This window comes from Acanthochromis polyacanthus, chromosome 22 (assembly GCF_021347895.1).
Source record: "Acanthochromis polyacanthus isolate Apoly-LR-REF ecotype Palm Island chromosome 22, KAUST_Apoly_ChrSc, whole genome shotgun sequence".
NCBI classification, from domain to species: Eukaryota; Metazoa; Chordata; class Actinopteri; family Pomacentridae; genus Acanthochromis; species Acanthochromis polyacanthus.
In genome coordinates, this window is record NC_067134.1 from 11,183,983 (window position 1) to 11,203,059 (window position 19,077).

A 19,077-nucleotide genomic window follows, 5' to 3' on the forward strand; every position below is an offset into this window, starting at 1 on the left:
TGTTTGGTGTTTATCAACAGAGAAGATCTACTCACCTTGGTGACGGTCACATGAGGCACCACAATCTCCCTCGAAGCACTGATGATAGTTCTGGTGTACGTCCTTTGTTGGGTAATGTGAGTATTTGCAGTGACATGATGGGCGCCGACTGATGTCCTTGGAGCATCTCTGGAAGCAAAAGTTACCGCCTCCCTCCTGCCCGTCCCGCCTCCCCTCCCCAATTCAGGAGTTTGTCGTGGTGCGTTGTCTCGGTTCGTTCTGGTGACGGATGACGACAGATGCTTGATGCCGTGCCTGGTGGGCAGGCTGGGCAGGTGGAGCTGGGAGATTTTACTGCTGCTTGTGTGCGGAGATTGGCTAGGCTTGCCTAGTGTCTGCTGCTGGGGGAGATGATTGGATGCTGAGGACAGACAGGCGGTCACATCAGTGAAACAGATTTTTGTCCAGACATAATTTAGGGATCCTGACTAGAGGCGACAGGCATGTTAAGTTGTGGAATTCTCTACATACTGATGCAATGTGTTTGGCCTCTTGTTAAAGAGATGCTGCGTATTTAAAGAGTCTAGTAGATGGTACACTTTATTTATTCTCTTCAAAGCCAACAAATAGATAAATGTAAGTGTTTGGGTTGAACCCTATGTTTAGCTGCTCTAGCGTAAACTGTATACACTGGGAGACCTAGTAAAAAGCACTTTACACTAGTGAAGTGGATACTTAAGCTGCTCCTGATTTTTATCAAAATAGCACTTTTCCAGAAACATTCACTTAAACTTATTATCTGATAACAGTACAATCACTAAACACATCAGTTAGTTAATGCTAAAAGCATGTTTTATACGTAAAAAGTGAAACATATAAACGTTAAAGGATACCCTAAGCTCTGTCTTGCTTGTACGGTGGCCGAGACCCGCCATCGCTGCAAATAAAAGAAACGCTGCAAATAAAAAGAAACACCGCTGCAAATAAAAAAGAAACGCTGTAAATAAAAAGAAACGCTGCTGCAAATAAAAGAAACACTGCAAACAAAAACAAACACCAGTGCAAATAAAAAGAAACGCTGCAAATAAAAAAGCCACAACGAAAGTGGATTACTGGGGATTATTTTTGCCGATACACCGGTGTGAGAAGAAGATGACGAAGTAGAAAAAGAAACAAGAACAGGAGTACGACTTGGAAAACGAACGAGAAAGTAAGTGAAAATGTTAGTGTTTAATGTCACTACGTCTAATTACCTCCGCCAGGAGATTATGTAATCATCAGAGTTTGTCTGTCTGCTAACAGCATAACTCAAAAAGTTATGGACGAGATTGTTTTATTTGCAGCGTTTCTTTTTATTTGCAGACGTTTCTTTTTGTCTGCAGTGTTTTCTTATTTGCAGCGTTTCTTCTTTATTTGCAGCAGCGTTTGTTTTTGTTTGCAGCGATGGCGGGTCTCGGCCACCGTATGCTTGACATAAGATAAGCAGCCAAAAATAAATCAGATTTTACGTTTTGCTATTTCAAACTCTCACTAAATACTGAAAACAATCCTGTTTTCCTAATTCTGCTGCATTAAGCCCAGATGATGCTGCCTTTTTTGCCTGGAACATGTTTTTATCATCAATCTGTCAGCATATAGTCAAGGTTTTGAACCCTATTAACAGGACTTTTGTTTTCTTTTACTAAAAGTCAGCCAGAACCTTAACAGACAATGTTTTCTACCACCTCATGGAGCTAAAATTAGCTTTAGCTCCCTTTATGGTTGTTGATTTAACACCTAAAAACTCATTTCTGTGTATTAAAGTTACATAATCAGAGGATTTTACTATGAAAATAATCCTTCCCTCCCTTAAAATGGCTTTGATCCAACTCCACACTGTTAAGAATGTGTGAATAGGGTTGGTTGCTTCGGTTTCAATCTGTATTTTTAAGACATGGTCATGTTAATAGAGGGGTGAACTTGAGTTGGCAAGTTGCCTACAGAAAATTTCATTTTAAATTTGGCTTAATTATCATTGTATTGTATCCATACATTGAGCTCTGTGGTGAAGAAAATCTTGAACACTGTCAAACAAATGATGGGGAAATAAAACCCAGATATTAAAGTAGAGACATCTGCTTCAGTAATGTCATGTTGCTGGAAAAGAGAGAGGGCGCAATGTCTCCTCGAGTAAATAAAATGACGGGGAAAAAAACATTTTTTACAGACACTAATTTGAGTAGAACTCCTCAGAAAGCAATTCAAGAGATTCATTTTTCGTTTGAGGCCGACTTGCATAAACACTTTATCCCATTTTGTGACCTTCAAGACAAACACAATCCACAGTAAAGGGATTTAAGTTGGACTGAAACTGTCTTTTTTTGAATTGCTGGGGCCTCTCGGTTTCCCTCGTGAGAAATGCTGCTAAGCAATCTGCTGAAACATGTTACATTAATTTATCTGCTGCAATAAAAGACATTCTTTCCAATCAAGAAAAACACATTAAACAACATCAGGGAAACCACAACATCATAAGTGCATCATCAAAGACCTTAAAGGCAGCCCACAGTGTATTACTGACTCGTGTTTTCAGCAAATTAGATGTATTTTTCCCTGAAAAACAACATAGGAAAGGGTCTTGAGATTATAGTAATAAGAACAGGGAGGCAGCAGTTTTGTTTTAATACAATAACTCATGTTGTCTTGTCTATAAAGATACCAATTTAATTACAAATCAGACACCCATGAAAAGTCTTGACAGCTTATGCCAAACACATTTGCAAACTGACTGCAGAAGTTGAGGACAAGAGTCTGTTACCTTCCTTGGAGTTCTTCATGCAGATACGACCGTTGCCGTAAAGTCCGGGTGGGCAGCGTCCACAGACATAACCGACATGCGGAGGTCTGCGGTTGATGCATTGAACTCCGGGGAAGCAGGGCCTGCTGGCGCATGTAGCCGATACGTTGAGGGCCAAAGATCCTGCAAACCAAAGACTTGGTCAGAGCTAGGTTTGAGCTGAATTTATTTTCCGAGCATCCAAGCGCAGTTGGGTTTTCCAAGAGTCTATTAGCAAGGTTCTGCATGGATGGAAATGGTAGCTTTTACAAATGTAGTTTGCTCAAACTGCTCAATCTGCTTCTTGGACCACTAAGAATTTTCTCTCAGATAGCTCTCTCTTTTTATCTTTTCATTTTCCTTTTGCAAGTACAAGTGGATTCATATCTTTATATTTAATCAGTAGATTCTCAGTTATCCAGGCCATGGTAATCCTACAAGCTTTGGTAAAGAAAAAAAACAGCTGGATTTCTCTTTCAGGTTCTTAAATATTCTCTTTAGTTCCATAATAATGAAGCTTCCTAATGAGAGATGAAACATCTTCAGGAACCTTAAAGAGAAGTCTACTTGCTTTTTACTGAAGCTTGTATGGTCTATCTTTATGCAATAAGATGTTTAAGGTTGTACAAAGTCAGATATCCTCCATGCACCAAAGCTCTACAAATTAACGTAACTGAACTATGTCTGTTTTGAAAGCAGATTGGCAAAGTGAAAATTTTCTTCTAAATATTTCTGCTTTTTGTGATTTCTATACCCTCTAAAGGGTTCGTTCTTATGAACATCGGTGGAAATCATAAAAAAAAGATCTAAAAACAGTTGCATGCCTTCACGTATTCCTAAAATACCCCACAAGCACCTAAAAAATGTAAATTACATTATTTTAAGTATGTTCCCGACATTAATTATGAGCTTATTTGAATTAATTTACAACTAACATTACATCTGAAGGCAAACTCCCTGAGTGACTGATTATTCCCTTTTAAATCTACTTGTGTTCATATTTTTTTCTATATATACCGTCAAAAAGACTCTGTAAACTGTTGGAAATGTTGGACTTACCTGCAGCTGATCTGCCATTTTCAGATGGTCCACTTCCAGTAGAAATCTTGCCAATAGTGTTGCTCAGTTTTGACTGGTCTGGCTTCACTTGGTCCGGCACAATGTTCGAGATGTTCGTGAAGGTGTCTGTTTTCGTCCTGGATGGGTTTTGACTGAGATCGGTCTTTGTTTGGGACACAGTCGGCGTTTTTACTGTGTTGCTCTTGCTGGTTTCTGCTGTTGCGAGCTGTGGGTTGGAGATAACTCCTAGAGTTTTTCTCCAATTGGTCGTCTTACTCTGTGGGTCAATTCTTGGGACTGCCTTCCCTGCCTCAGTCCTCATATACAGGGAGCTACTGCTTGTGGTCTTCCGGAAAGTGTCTGTCTTTATTTTGGGTGGTTGCAGAACATCTGGTGTCTTGTAGACAGTTGTATGATGAGGAGCAGATGTGGAAGTGATGGTGGCTGATCGGTGGACTGTTGCATGAAGAAAGACACAGATTAGACTCTGGAGTGCTTTGTTGCCCCGTTTATCTGATGCTCTTGCGTGGATTTACCCCCAGTTCAGTTTCAGTCACCTGTATTTCTATGAATCATAAGGTAAAGAACTGAAGAAATGGAGATTACAGGGTGGATTGGTGAGAAAAAAAACAACTGTCAGAGTCAAAATGTTTAGTAGGACTAGTGCCCAGTTGGAGATTAGACTTTGAGACAAGTTTGTCTAAAGATCTCAGTGAGATGTTATCACCACTCTCAGCCTATCAACACATTTACAAGTCAAACAAGAAACATTGACGACAGACCGCAGACATGGCATCAAGTCAAACAAGCCTGACTCTGATCTATCCTGCCTCAGCACTGCCAACACTTCTTGTGTAACCTAAGATTGCACGATGTCGAAACTTCTGAGTCCAGCTTTCAGTGCTTTTCCTACATCTTGACTCTCATGGAGCAACTTTTCTCATGTAAAATCAGCTGATTAGTTGGATAAAGGGTTTTTGTTTAGAAGATGTTTTTTTCTTCTAATTCTTGGGAAAATGCTTTGCGGCTTGGAGACTGTTTTGTCATGTTCAAAACGTCTTGACTTGCACGTTGTTTAGTCCTAAGATCCATTGAATCTTAAAGGCTGCGCTGGAAATAAATCAGCAGTTCTTGATCCCTCTGGACCTGGTCTTATTTTAAAATTTATATAGACTTGACTCATGTGACTGCAGCTCTGACCTCAACAGGCAAAGAAGGAACACTTATCATTGTCTGCTTTGCATCCATAAGATTTAGGAACCCTTCGCAGCTCCCCCCGGCACACCAAGCTGTATATCTTTTGCACTGAACTGAACAAGGAGGTCACATAAGTCAAACCAAAGTCCCTTGGTGGACATGCAGAAGACTGGAGAACAAGCAGTAAAACAACGGGGATGAGGAAATCCAAGAATCTGTCCTCAGGAGTCCTTTTACAAAAGCTCCATAAAAATGACAAATGACACGTTATTTAGTTGAATTTATGCCGTGCGCTTTGCTGTGGGTTGGTTTTAGGGGCACTAACGTAAAAAGACCTCAGTTTAGATCTTCAATGCTGGGTTTTAAGGTTTTTTTGATTACACAAAGGCCAACAATGCGGTTACAGAAAACGCTCTATCTCAGCTGACAGGTAAATAGCGTCAATGTAAAAGCAAACAGTGAGGATCATTTATTGAGGCTATGAATTCCATGTCTTATGAACTTCATATATACCTGCAGCAACAAACTGTTCAACTCCGACAGCTTTCTCTAAAATTCTTAACAATTGTCAGCTTTCCTTAAGGCTTGTTGTGACTGGACGCATCATGACACAGCCATTGAAACTGTTCCTACTGGACACACATAACTTGTAATGTTAGAAGGTCAAGTTCTCGGAGTTGTCTGGTTTTGGTGCTACGGCGAATTTCAGTGGTCCTTGAGAGCGATAAAATGATGAATTCTTGTCACATGTGGCGCAACACCACAAACTACTTCTAATTTAAATACACACAATGGAGGAAAAACTACAATATCCTGTTCCACATAATCTGGTATGTTTAGTGGTGGTATGAATGTAAAGGTTGGTCATTGCTGGACATGTTTGCAGCTAAACTCTCCATCTTAATCTGATTTCGTTGTTCAAATAGTAATGAAATCAGTTTGTTTCTCATTACCCCTTTAGAAGGAACAGTTTTTAGTGAATTGCGATGACAGATGTGAGGTCATTTGTTTTATTCTACATGCTGTATGAAGTTCGAACATAGCAGGAGTCTGTTGAAATGACTCATTCTGAAGCTATTTTGGTGCGTAAGATTTATTTCACCCAAAAAAAAATGCTCTCTGTCTTACAATTCAATTTGATTGCTAAGAGTTGCATGTCAAGCAAATAGTGAGATTAACATAATTAGGCCTTTATCAGGTAGAATAACGGTAAAATAGTGATGCAATCATATGCTAAGGTCATTAAGGTAGTCATAGGATCGCAAACAGATATTTGAAAGTTTGGTAAGAAATGAAATTTGATTCACATTCAGTAATTAAACTGTATTGTCGTCCATCTTGGCTAGAAATGTGGTCCTGACATCAGTAGGTTTCCTACATTCAAAAAACAAGAGTCCTAAAACTGTAGTGACTAATTGCACCAATTCTTGGACTTCTGTGCACCGTTTTAACTCTTACAGTTGCTGCAAAATTGATTCTCGATGTCAGTCTTTCGCCAGAGGTAGCAATAAACCTGGCCACCTCAAAAGAAGCATGGTGACCTGTTCCTTGGTGCGATGAATGTTGAAGAAAGATGACTTCTGAATGCCCCCAAAAACAAACTAATCTGCATTTATCCTTGGACAGTTTGCACACAGTACATGAAAGACCCACTTTTGCTTCAAAGAAAGTCTATCTACAACTGAGAAATGTTTACAACTAACCACTGACTGACATCTGGTTTGTTTAAGTACAGATAAAGTTAACTCATATCAAACTTCAGGGCAGGTGTTTATGGTGAAGCAGCTGCAGGCGTGCAACAGCAGAAGCTACCAGTTTATGTGGAACCAGGGAAAAACATCTTTTCAAAGCTTAGCGGCCGCAGTACAACATGAGCACATGGATGCAGCGGTATCAGCTGCTATCAGCCATCTGGTTTTCATTCGTACTTTATTCCTGCTGAGTTTTCCTCAGAGACGAATTCACCTTTTAGTGCAGTCAGTCGATGGTTGTATTCAAATGTGCTTGGAGCCAGAAGAAAACAAGCTTTGTTTGGCTGCATGCAAATGATCACAAAAAACGTGAGCTTTGAATAGATGATCTTTTACGATAAAGATGTGTTGGGGAAATTTATAGATAAATGGATTGTTTGTTTTTTATTATATGAAACCTTAGGAGTCTGCAGAGAACAGCAGTATCTGATAAACTCCTGCCTGCTAATGGGATCCAGGTTTGGTTTCAGGAGATTAAAGGGCCTCGTATGTGCACAGTATGTGTGCGCTGAAGTTATTTTATCATTAAACTTGTCTCAAATTGGTATTTTTGTAAAGACAAGAAAAGCAATCTGGCAACTGTTTGTTTTTTTAAGGATTTGGCTTCTTAAGAGACGTGATTGTATCGATGGCTGTTCTTAGTGCATTAAGAAACTCATGAAAGTAGACTTATATTGTGGCAAACATCTTATTTTTTAACAAAACTGCAGGAAGTGATCTTTTCAGACTGATGTTTACAGTGTAATTTCACCAATATGTGCTTTTTATTATTATTATTCTAGAACGAGAGCCAAGTGAAATGTTCTGCTTTTATTCACATGATGTCATGATCAGACTTCAAAACTCACGACTGGACGCCAGATTTGCTGACTTGCAAGCGAACAAGCGAGGAGGAATGATATTTGGCGCCTTTGACATGACTCGGTATGCTGTTGTTTATGTTTGATCTGAGTCTCACCAGCGCAAGTCGTCCCGTTTCCCAGCATGCCTTTGGGGCACGGTCCACAGCCGTAGGAGCCGAAGCTGTTGAAGCACTGGACTCCTGGAAAGCAGGGCTTCCTTTCGCACTCATTGATATCTTCCAGGCATGTTAAACCTGCCAAAAAAAACACACACATGCTTAGGGAGGTTATTTTGTGGTCATGAACCAAAACCGTGATTCATGGTCTTTGTCTGCAAACATGAGGCACCAGATTAACATAATGGAAGTAAACAGAACATGTTTTCTGTTAGTTTTAACCCTCTGAACCCTAAAACATGTAGTTCTGTGTTGAAACATGACCTAATCTAAGCTCGACATTGGAATATTTAATCAACATAACTTAATTCTACATGTTTTGTTTAAAAATTTGCCAAGAACAGTATTTGTGGGCTCAGAAAAATGTTGTACATGCTTTCTTCACAAGACGTTTCTGAGTTCTCTCTCATTCTAGCCATGGTTGTTCTGTTTCCATGAGTATTATGTGGCTGCAGTTTAAGGACCCACATGGAGCCCACAATCCATCGAAATACCTCTTTCTATCTGGGAATATGTACTTTTAAGGGTAGATTCCACTCAATTACTCCTTTCTAATGAACAAGACATGGTTTTAAAGACTTATCCCACCCAAAAAAATACTACTTCCTGTCCTGCAGTTTAACATACTGAGAGTTGCGTGTTCAGCAGATTGTGTATTTAGCATAGTTAGGTCAGTATCAGGTAAAATAACAATGCAACCATGTGCTAGGATCTTTGTAGTCTCGAGCTCTCAAATGGATATTTGAAAGGTTGTAGAAAGGCAAGACATAACTTCTCTTAGGCTACATTCACACTGCAGGCTAAAGTGACCCAAATCCGATTTTTTTGCCCCTATGCGACCTCTATCTGATCTTTTCATGACAGTCTGAACGACACAAATCCGATTTTTTTCAAATGCAACCCAGGCCACTTGAATATGTGGTCCTAATTCCGATACGCTTCGGATCTTTTGCCATGCGACTTCAGTCTGAACGGCCAGGCCACATTTATCTGACCTATACGTCATTGGTACACGACAAACGTCACTATTCTGCGTTCAAGCGAAACACGTCTTCGGGCTGCCGAAGACGTGTGTCTTGCCGTGAGAGTGTTAAAAAGAGGCGCTCACATATGTAGGTGAAGGTCGCCCTTGTTATTCGAAAATTCTGAATGAAGTCTGCATCTGTGAAGCCTCTCACATCACTATCCACCACTCCTGGCTGCGACTCCACACCCACACAGTTCTCTGGACAGACGTTGCTGCCACTGCCCCACAAAACGCCAGGGCCAAAATCCTGGCTCTCTTCCTTCTTGACCTTCTCCTTAACACGATTAAGTGATAAATATGCTGGCTCCGGCTGGACAACAACTTTAAAATGGCCAGAGATGCTCTACTGTTAGCGTCCATGTTTACTTCCGTAAACACTGAACTCACCCTCTGTGTGTCGTTGTTGTGTCCTCTTCTGCGCATGCAGTACACTTTTGGGTCGTGTGAGGTTCACACAGGAGATCGCATACAAGTCGCATTTGAGTGGAAATGTGAACGAACTCGGAAAAAAAATTGGATTTCACAAAAAAAATCAGAATTGAGCATTAAGCCCTGCAGTGTGAACGTAGCCTTTGACAAGCTGTCCATAACTTTGCAGTCCAACTGAACTGTTTTAATGTTAAACAAATAAAACTCGATTCACATTCAATATTAAGCGCTATAATCCTTCATCTTGGACAGAAATGCTTGCTTTAATTATCTACCTGTTTCTGTATTAGTGATCCAATTTAGTGGATGACGCTGTCGTGAAAAGCAAAGGTCCAAGAAATGTGGTTCTGAAAATGCAGCCTTCACTTCAGACACATCAGTCTGTTCCATAAAGGTACAGGACTTTATATTTCAGTGAAAAATGAACCTATATTGAGTAAACATTGAACAGAATCAAACAACACCTAGTAACAGCTTAGAGATCCAAGGGTTGAACAATTTATGAATTTTGGGGCAAATTAACTGCAGATTTTCAGTCATTTTTACCTCTCAACCCTGCAGGACACTCGCATCTGTACCCACTGGCCGTGTTGATGCACTTTCCGACCGTACACGGAGCCGACAGGCATCCGTCCACGTCCTCGTCGCAGAGTTCGCCCCGTTTACCCTCAGGACAGACGCACAGGTATCTCCCACTGCCGGCGGGAAAGTTGACGTCCGTCACGCAGGTTCCTCTGTTCCGACATCCACACGGCACCACGTCAATCTGAGTAGCAGATGAGAAAGATAAACACTGCTGACGTTGAACCACATCAATGCGTCATCTTTAACCCTCTGACCCTTCAAGCTGGTTATTTCTCCTGTCACACTGTCGCCTCATTTTTCACTGCGGTATAAAGTCCTGCAGCTCTGTGGAAACAGAACAACCATGAAGAAGGAGACAGAACTCAGACGTGTGTTCTGTTTAGTACAGCAAGGTAATAATATACACACGTGGACAAAATTGTTGGTACCCCTCAGTTAAAGAAGCAAAAACCCACAATTCTCACTGAAATCACTTGAAACTCACAAAAGTAACAATAAATAAAAATTTATTGAAAATTAAATAATCAAAATCAGCCATCACTTTTGAATTGTTGATTAACATAATTATTTAAAAAAACAAACTAATGAAATAGGGCTGGACAAAAATGATGGTACCCATAACTTAATATTTTGTTGCACAACCTTTTGAGGCAATCACTGCAATTAAACGATTTCTGTATTTGTCAATGAGCGTTCTGCAGCTGTCAACAGGTATTTTGGCCCACTCCTCATGAGCAAACAGCTCCAGTTGTCTCAGGTTTGATGGGTGTCTTCTCCAAATGGCATGTTTCAGCTCCTTCCACATATGTTCAATGGGATTCAGATCTGGGCTCATAGAAGGCCACTTTAGAATAGTCCAACGCTTTTCTCTCAGCCATTCTTGGGTGTTTTTGGCTGTGTGTTTTGGATGGTTGTCCTGTTGGAAGACCCATGACCTGCGACTGAGACCAAGATTTCTGACACTAGGCAGCACATTTCTCTCCAGAATGCCTTGATAGTCTTCAGATTTCATCGTACCTTGCACACTTTCAAGACACCCTGTGCCAGATGCAGCAAAGCAGCCCCAAAACATTACTGAGCCTCCTCCATGTTTCACCGTAGGGACAGTGTTCTTTTCTTCGTATGCTTGGTTTTTGAGTCTATGAACATAGAGTTGATGTGCCTTACCAAAAAGCTCCAGTTTGGTCTCATCTGTCCAAAGGACATTCTCCCAGAAGCTTTGTGGCTTGTCAACATGCATTTTTGCAAATTCCAGTCTGGCTTTTTTATGAGTTTTTTTCATCAGTGGTGTCCTCCTTGGTCGTCTCCCATGAAGTCCACTTTGGCTCAAACAACGACGAATGGTGCGATCTGACACTGATGTACCTTGGCCTTGGAGTTCACCTTTAATTTCTTTGGAGGTTGCTCTGGGCTCTTTGGATACAATTCCAACGATCCGTCTCTTCAATTTGTCATCAATTTTCCTCTTGCGGCCACGTCCAGGGAGGTTGGCTACTGTCCCGTGGGTCTTGAACTTCTGAATAATATGAGCCACTGTTGTCACAGGAACTTCAAGCTGTTTAGAGATGGTCTTATAGCCTTTACCTTTAAGATGTTTGTCTATAATTTTTTTCGGATGTCCTGGGACAATTCTCTCCTTCGCTTTCTGTTGTCCATGTTCAGTGTGGTACACACCTTTTCACCAAACAGCAGGGTAACTACTTGTCTCCCTTTAAATAGGCAGACTGACTGATTATGAGTTTGGAAACACCTGTGATGTCAATTAAATGACACACCTGAGTTAATCATGTCACTCTGGTCAAATAGTTTTCAATCTTTTATAGAGGTACCATCATTTTTGTCCAGGCCTGTTTCATTAGTTTGTTTTTTAAAATAATTATGTTAATCAACAATTCAAAAGTAATGGCTGTTTTTGATTATTTAATTTTCAATAAATTTTTATTTATTGTTACTTTTGTGAGTTTCAAGTGATTTCAGTGAGAATTGTGGGTTTTTCCTTCTTTAACTGAGGGGTACCAACAATTTTGTCCACGTGTGTATGACCAAACGTCATGTCGCCCTTCAAGACCTACCACTGTGCAAGTCTGCCAGGACATATTCTTACATTTTTACATGCTTTAGTGCATTTTTTTGGAGTATTTTTGTTTGATTAACGCTTTTATCCCGAGTTTTAATCATATGTATTGACTTATGTTTGAACTACTACAATAAATTGCTTAAAAGTGCAATAAACCTAAAAAAATTAAAGTAATTTTTGTTTTTTTCCACATATATTTCAAAATACAAAAATTGCAGAGCTGTATCCCTTGAAATAGTAAATGTAAAAAAAAGTTGCACAATATCCCGTGGTCTTGTTTATAAAGATTTTTGCTATGTGCGCTTTATTGTGTATTTTTACAAACCCGTCACTGCAACCAAAAAGTGTAACTCCCCAGATTTAAGATGCAAAAAGAATGATCGATTAATCTTGTCTGGTTTTAAACCACTAATCAAAAATGAATATGCAGTTGTGGTGCCGGCTCTATAGGGTTCAAAAAATAAAAGTTGAATTTTAAATATTCACTCTTGCAAAGTTGTAAGAAACTGGTATCAACATGTACAACATTTTTGCAAGTGCGCACAGGTGTTAACAATACTGGGGAAAATGTTTTGTTCTCTCCACAGTATAGACATTTTACTACTTATATTTACTACTGTAATTATTTCCATAGCTCTTTCTGTGTAAATACTGCAGAAATTTTGTTAAGTCACTATCAGTTTTTCAGTTGTGCTGAGGAGTGCAGAATATTAGTTTTTTTTTTACAAAATATGTTTAGTGCAATCACTTAAATGAAGCATGTGGAATAAAATGATTTGATGAAAAATTGCTGTTGTCAGCTTAGATTTGGTTCATTTTCCAGTCAAAAAATTGATCGCACATGAGAAATTCTTTTTTTTTTTGGTTTTCCTGTTTACAATAAATGCTGTCATTCTGGCAATTGAAAAAAAAAAACAATAAAACAAAAACCAAACGTATTTTGAACTCAACAGCAGGTTCTAGGGATCATATGGCTTACGTCTTACTAATACTTCATCTGAGTGGCTTCAAAATGGTTGGTTGATTATTACAATTACTCTAAGACAAGTCCTAGCATGAGACATCGGAATAATTTGGACACATTTCAGCCGAAAAGTATTCAAGTTTATACCACGTGGCCACTGATTGCAGCTCAGTCGCTAATAATTTTGCGGTTGAGCATCTAATTGGAGCAAACAGTTAATTTTGACAAATTCTTAAATAAGACACATAGAATAAAATAATTCTGATGAAATATCACAACTTTAAGCTGAGATTTAGCAAAATTTGAGGACAGAATGGTCGCAGATGAAGTTGTACTTTTAGTGATTTTTTTTTAAACAAAGAAACCTTCCTTTTAAACCTATCTGTGAGTTTTAAGGTTCAGAGGGTTAAATCAACTTTAACACACTGGAGACTGGTTGTTACGACCACATTTGCCGCTAAGTTTAAGCTAAACCCCTGCTTTCTTTCATCCCTTCTTTCTCCAGATCTACCTCCACAGTGAAGGAGCTCTGGGCGTTGCACTCGTCGGACAGCGTGAAGCGGAAGGAATGCCTCGCGTGACGGCCCTCCACCTCTGCAGGCGTTGGGACCCTCCAGATGAGGAGGCCGGCGGGGGACAACACGGCGCCCTCCGGTCCCTCCTCTAGCTGGAAGAGCAGCGCCGAGCCCTCGGGGTCTGACGCCGCAAACTGGAAGACGAAATTCTCCCCGGCAAATGTCCGCAAGTCGCCTTGAGGCTGGTGGAAGGCCGGCGGCTCGTTGACTGAAAACAGACAGAACAGACTGAGATGTGATTTGTGATTTGAGTCTCTGTGTACAAATACCAGAGATTATTACCACCTTCTTATTCCCCACGCTCCAGCTGCAAGTGTCTGATGACAGAACCTTCCTGTTCCTGAAACAAAGTCTTTATATGCAGGCTTGGTTTGGCAAAAACACCCCTCCAGGCTGTCCCTGGAAGAGTCATTGTAAACACACACGCTGATGCCTGGGAGGAGATTTTCTTTCCGACTGCGGCTCTCAACGGCCATTTCATCAAGATCATGTAGCGTCCTCGGCTGAGATTTACCACAGATGTTCAAGAGGAAGAAAGCGATGATGATTCCAGGAAACACCTGCTTCATAGTCAAGTGTGAAGAAACCAACAATAAGACTCGTGCTAATAATAAACTCCTAAACTAACTACTGTCAGTGAGGTGAGAGAATTCCACTTCCATCCAACGCAAATCAGCTTGTTTTAATAATACTGTGGAGAAAGATACACATGACAAGTGGTTTTGACATTTAAAAACGAGACAGGATATTTATTGCAGATATCTGTAATTCATTACTCCCAAGGCAAGTCAAAAAGAACATTTCAGATATTCCCATTGTCACTCTTCCAGGACAAATGGTATCACTTTTATTATTCACGTGTTTCTCATTACAGATATCTGTGATTCAGCTGCTACAGTTTAATTCTGACGAGTCATAATTCTAGTTCAAGATGTCTTTATTTCCCCTCCATTCAATGTGCCGCTATATCATTTCTGAAATTAAGTTAGAATGCACTGTAGATATTTCAAACTGTCAGAATGTAATTATTAGGGACGTCTTGATTCCCATCTGAAGATATATACCCAAAATTTGATTAAAGCATTTTTTTTTTTGAATGATTGATACTGGCACAAAACTAGACCTGGTCATCTGTTTCCATTTGGTGTCAAAAATGTGAAAATATTCTCGTTAAATGCAGAATTATTTATCAATAATCAATTTAATCCTGTGCTAGACAGTAAACACTTGATACAACTTGCAAAGGCAGCAGTTACTTATGTCAATGTGACATAGCAGCCAGGATTGATTTAACACGTGCTGGCCAGGCGTCATTAAGCATCACAGAAGTCTTTGTCATGGTGCCCCTTGACTACTTAAACCAGGTGCTGCAGCTAATGTACGCTATCGTTCAAAAGTTAGGGGTCACCCAGGCAATTCCATGTTCTCCATGAAAGCTCACACTTTCATTCATGTGCTAACATAACTGCACAAGGGTTTTCTAATCATCAATGAGCCTTTCAACACCACTAGCTAACACAATGTAGCATTAGAACACAGGAGTGATGGTTGCTGGAAATCAGCCTTTTCCAGCTAGAATAGTCATTTACCACATTAAGAATGTCTAGACTGGATTTATCATTCATTCAATGTTAACTTCATTGAAAAAAACCCTACTTTTCCTTCAAAAATCAGGACATCTCTAAGTGACTTCAAGCTTTTGAATGGTGGTGTACAGTTCTTGAAGTGTGTATTATCAAAGAAAATGTCATTGGATTCAGACTCAGTATTGCTACATGCTAAATAATAAATGGCCTGGATTGATTATGGGCAAAAAACTTAAAACGGAGACAACCCGAGTGATTGTGGTCATCTTTAGAGTTCTGACTGAATGAAGTAACCTTGCAGATATCTTTAGTAATGTCAGAAGTTGTGGCACTGCAAACAAAAAGTTTTTTTGCCACCTTGTCGCAGGAGTCTGAGGGCCAAGTTCTACTAAATTTTAAGCTAACAAGATGCTAACTCTGATCTGGGAAGTGTTGCATAAGCAGCATCACGCACAATTTAGACTGGCCATAATGACATTTGAGATAACTGCAACTATTATTATTATGAATTACAGATATGTCTAACTGTTTTCTTGACTAGTCATAGTGGCCTAATAGATATCTGGAATAGAAAGTATGTTGATATCTGTAGTTTTGATTCTAGATAATCAAACTCAGCATTTTGGGGTTGTTTTTTTTTGGTTTGTCTTGTTACATCAGACAATAGCTCTGTTGCTTTTAGGTATGTTCTTGAGAACAATACTAAACTTACGTTTGGTGCAAATTCAAGTTGTAAGCTTGAATTTGACGGGAGTTGATGCATGCCTTATGTTGATCATTCATTGCACTACACTTTTGCTATTTTGAGGATGATTTTCGGTCTATGCCGCTGTGGAAATCAGCCATGTGATTTGCCCCCTTTTCCCCTCTCAGAGCGGTTAAGCGACAGGTCAGGGCATGCTGGGAAACCTAAACCTCCGCTCCTTTGATCTGCTAATGGAGACAAACTGGACCTCAGTTGGACAGCTAGCCCAGCAGCAGACTACTGCCACTGCACTAATACAGTAAGATAAATGCTGTTTCTCCCTGTTGTTTTTCATCATTAGTGAACCGCAAGTCAAGTAGAAAACAGTCTTGAATATGGGACACGGCTGCCAACATGGTGGCTACATACAGCGCCTATTAAAAACATTCAGCCCTCTTGACAATGTTCCCATTTTCATTGCTTTTCAGCGTTAATTAATGGTTTGTTTAACTGGGCTTTTGTGGCAAGAATTTACAAAAAGACTCTTTCCTGACAGAGTGAAAACGGATTTCTGCAAAAAAATGAAAATCTGAGCTGATCAACTTTATCTTGGTCTCATCAGGCCAAAATATGAGCTCCCAACACCTCTAGCAAAAATATTTGGTTTCACTTTGATAAGAAAGAGTCTTTTTGTAAGTTCTTGTCAGAAAAAGCCAAAATAAATTGACTATGATTCAATGTTGAAAAGCAGGTAAAGGCAAAAATCTGCAAGAAAGGGTGAATACTTTTTATTGGCAATGTAACATCGAAACTGATTATTTATGGTAAATTGATTCCGGATGTGTGTTGTGTGTACCTTGGTTGACAGACCAGGTGAATTTGGAAGTTTGGGGATCACACAGGAGGCAAGGGCTGCTGGGATTGGAGCCTCCTGCTGCAAAACACATCCCGTCGATGTTACACGTCCGCTCCTGGCAAACAGAAAAAGGTTTGTTTGTCATATTTATAATGTTGTTGTAAAACTTTGGCATGTCCTAGCATGATAAAACAGTTTCTTTCCAAGCTCTTTTTGTGTTTTTTCTCGGGAGATGCCAGGTAAACACACATCTCTGCTTTAATTTCTCCAGCTTTGGCAGCCTCTCGCACGTCTCTTGGTGTCTGTCTGCAGCTGTTTGTGCAATATGTCTCTTTACTCGGGGCTGTTTGTCGGTCTGAACTCCCATAAAAAGCAGTTCCAGTAACAACAGAGCCTCCTCTGTACCCTGTTTTCTTTTTTTGAGTGTCGGGTTTTTAAATAGCCAGCTGTTGCATGTTGGGAGGCTTGGAAATCACAGAGTCTCTGGTTTAGTCATTCAACCTGATACAAGCTGTTCAGTGTTTACACTCTGCACCTCTAACAGGGCAAATAAAACGTTTCACCACACTCTTCCACTAAACACCCACTGATTCACATCTGTCTCCTCAATCAGCTTCACGCACTCAAATCAACAAACGCGAACTTTCTCAACAAGTGACCTGCAGTCGAGATTAGCCTTTTTTAATCCTGCAGTGGGGAAATTTGCAATATCAAAGCAGCAATGTGGATAGTGCAAAGATTAAGAGATATTAGTCTCAAGGTAAAAGATAAACAAGAAAATATCCTCAAGTACTTTCTCCATGTGTAGAAACTGAGGCATTGTGGAATTCCACTAAATGTAGAAAGTAACATTACTTTGGGTGATGAACGTAAATGGATTTTGCACAAATATGACCATTAAATAGCATCTTACAGATCAATCCACCTATAAACAGGGTTTTTCCTGGCTCAGAATCGACCTTTGGGAGGTGACTATGCATGACAGTAAACGTGATCCGTCTGTATTTCAAAACGTCAATAATTTCTGTTTGCTTATTTGAGAGGAATATATGCATTTTCCTGACATTTCCAACCATTTGATAAACAATAGTATCTATTTTCTTGAGTAAGTGAACCCTGAATGATCAAAACTGGTTAAAAAAAGTTTAGTTTTTCATTCAAAATCCAGCATCCAGGAAAACCAAGACTTTTTTCCCTCCATATAAACCCTTGTGTGATTTCAGCAGTGATCTTGGGATAGTTATCATACTGGAATATTCATCTTCTGGTGAGCTTCTGCTGTCATCTTGCCATCCAGTATTTTGGTTTATCCACAGACATTCATGGTACATTTATTAATGTAATTTCCCTGACAGGTTTTGCACTCATGTGGCATCATATCCTCACTGTCCCGACTCCGTGCTTCAATGTCAGGACGATGCATTCACTGTGGTGTTCCTCACCAAACATGCTGGACTTTTTCGGAGCCGAACTATTTTATCTTCGTCTCATCTGACTAAAGAATGTGCTCACAATATTCATCAGACTTATTTTTATTTTCTTTAGCAAAATTTTTTGTAAGGCTTTGTGCCAAAGAGCAAGCAAGGAATCCGTCTATAGAAGTTGATGAACCCCGCGTATCCGGTGTTAATACAACCTGTATTTTACTTTTTTGCAGTGTCAGAATTGGAACAAACATAATTGTTTGCATTTATATGATGATGCTATTAGTGTGGAGGAAGCTTGACAAGGTGAAAAACATTGTTCCCTTTCGTATGCGAGTTACCTTTAACTTACAGAGTCCTGAGCGCGATGCCTCGCAGACCTGGCAGATGCCATCGTAGATCGTCAACACCTTTGCCTGGCTGTATTGGGAGCCATCATTGGTCACCTTTATAAAGTAATGAAGGAGATATTGATGAGAAAAAAAACGAAATAAAATGCGCTTTAATTGTGGGCTTCCATAAGAAGCACTTTTACCTTAATCTCCCAGCGTGCATAAGGTTTGTCGTCCATCATGAAGTCTTCTGTATTGACGGCGGTGTTGCTCAGAGATGGTACAGCACAGTCTAAAGCCTTGGAGCTTAGGAAGGTGGCTTTGGTCCTCTGCTTTTCCCCCGGGACCCAAACTTTATTCATGTACTGTGGGGAGGTAATTTAGAAGAAATGTCAGGAACAATAACACTCTTGTCTTGAAGGTCACTAGGCTGACATTTGACCTCGTCTTTCCTCACCTTCAATCTGGTGGCGTGGCAGCTCAAGTCCGGGGAGTCGATGAAGCCAAAGCCGAAGACTCGAACGCTACGACAGTCGACGGCTCGGATGTCACAGAGTCCACTGTTCTCCAAATCGGTTATCTCAACTGGCTGGCCTGGGAGAAGAGAGAGTCTTTTATTGAGTATATTTCAAGTAAGTCAAAAAACTTTTATGTCAAACATGAAAAACAGTACTTTTAGTAAGACTATAAACATCTGAACCCCAAAACCCAACCTACT

General features: G+C 40.0%; 1 protein-coding gene across 3 annotated transcripts in view; it reads right to left on the reverse strand.

The window, feature by feature from the left end:
- Nucleotides 1-19,077, reverse strand: part of si:ch211-246m6.5 (von Willebrand factor D and EGF domain-containing protein) — a 56,336-nt gene that overhangs the window by 8,517 nt on the left and 28,742 nt on the right. For all 3 annotated transcript variants that reach the window (XM_051942215.1, XM_051942214.1, XM_051942216.1), the window contains exons 13-22: nucleotides 18,817-18,953; nucleotides 18,563-18,724; nucleotides 18,369-18,473; nucleotides 16,604-16,718; nucleotides 13,413-13,684; nucleotides 9,822-10,041; nucleotides 7,760-7,897; nucleotides 3,854-4,309; nucleotides 2,777-2,938; nucleotides 36-400 (exon numbers count right to left, since the gene is read on the reverse strand). In XM_051942215.1, the coding sequence (XP_051798175.1) occupies nucleotides 36-400; nucleotides 2,777-2,938; nucleotides 3,854-4,309; nucleotides 7,760-7,897; nucleotides 9,822-10,041; nucleotides 13,413-13,684; nucleotides 16,604-16,718; nucleotides 18,369-18,473; nucleotides 18,563-18,724; nucleotides 18,817-18,953 (2,132 nt within the window). The remainder of the gene's footprint in view (nucleotides 1-35; nucleotides 401-2,776; nucleotides 2,939-3,853; nucleotides 4,310-7,759; nucleotides 7,898-9,821; nucleotides 10,042-13,412; nucleotides 13,685-16,603; nucleotides 16,719-18,368; nucleotides 18,474-18,562; nucleotides 18,725-18,816; nucleotides 18,954-19,077) is intronic.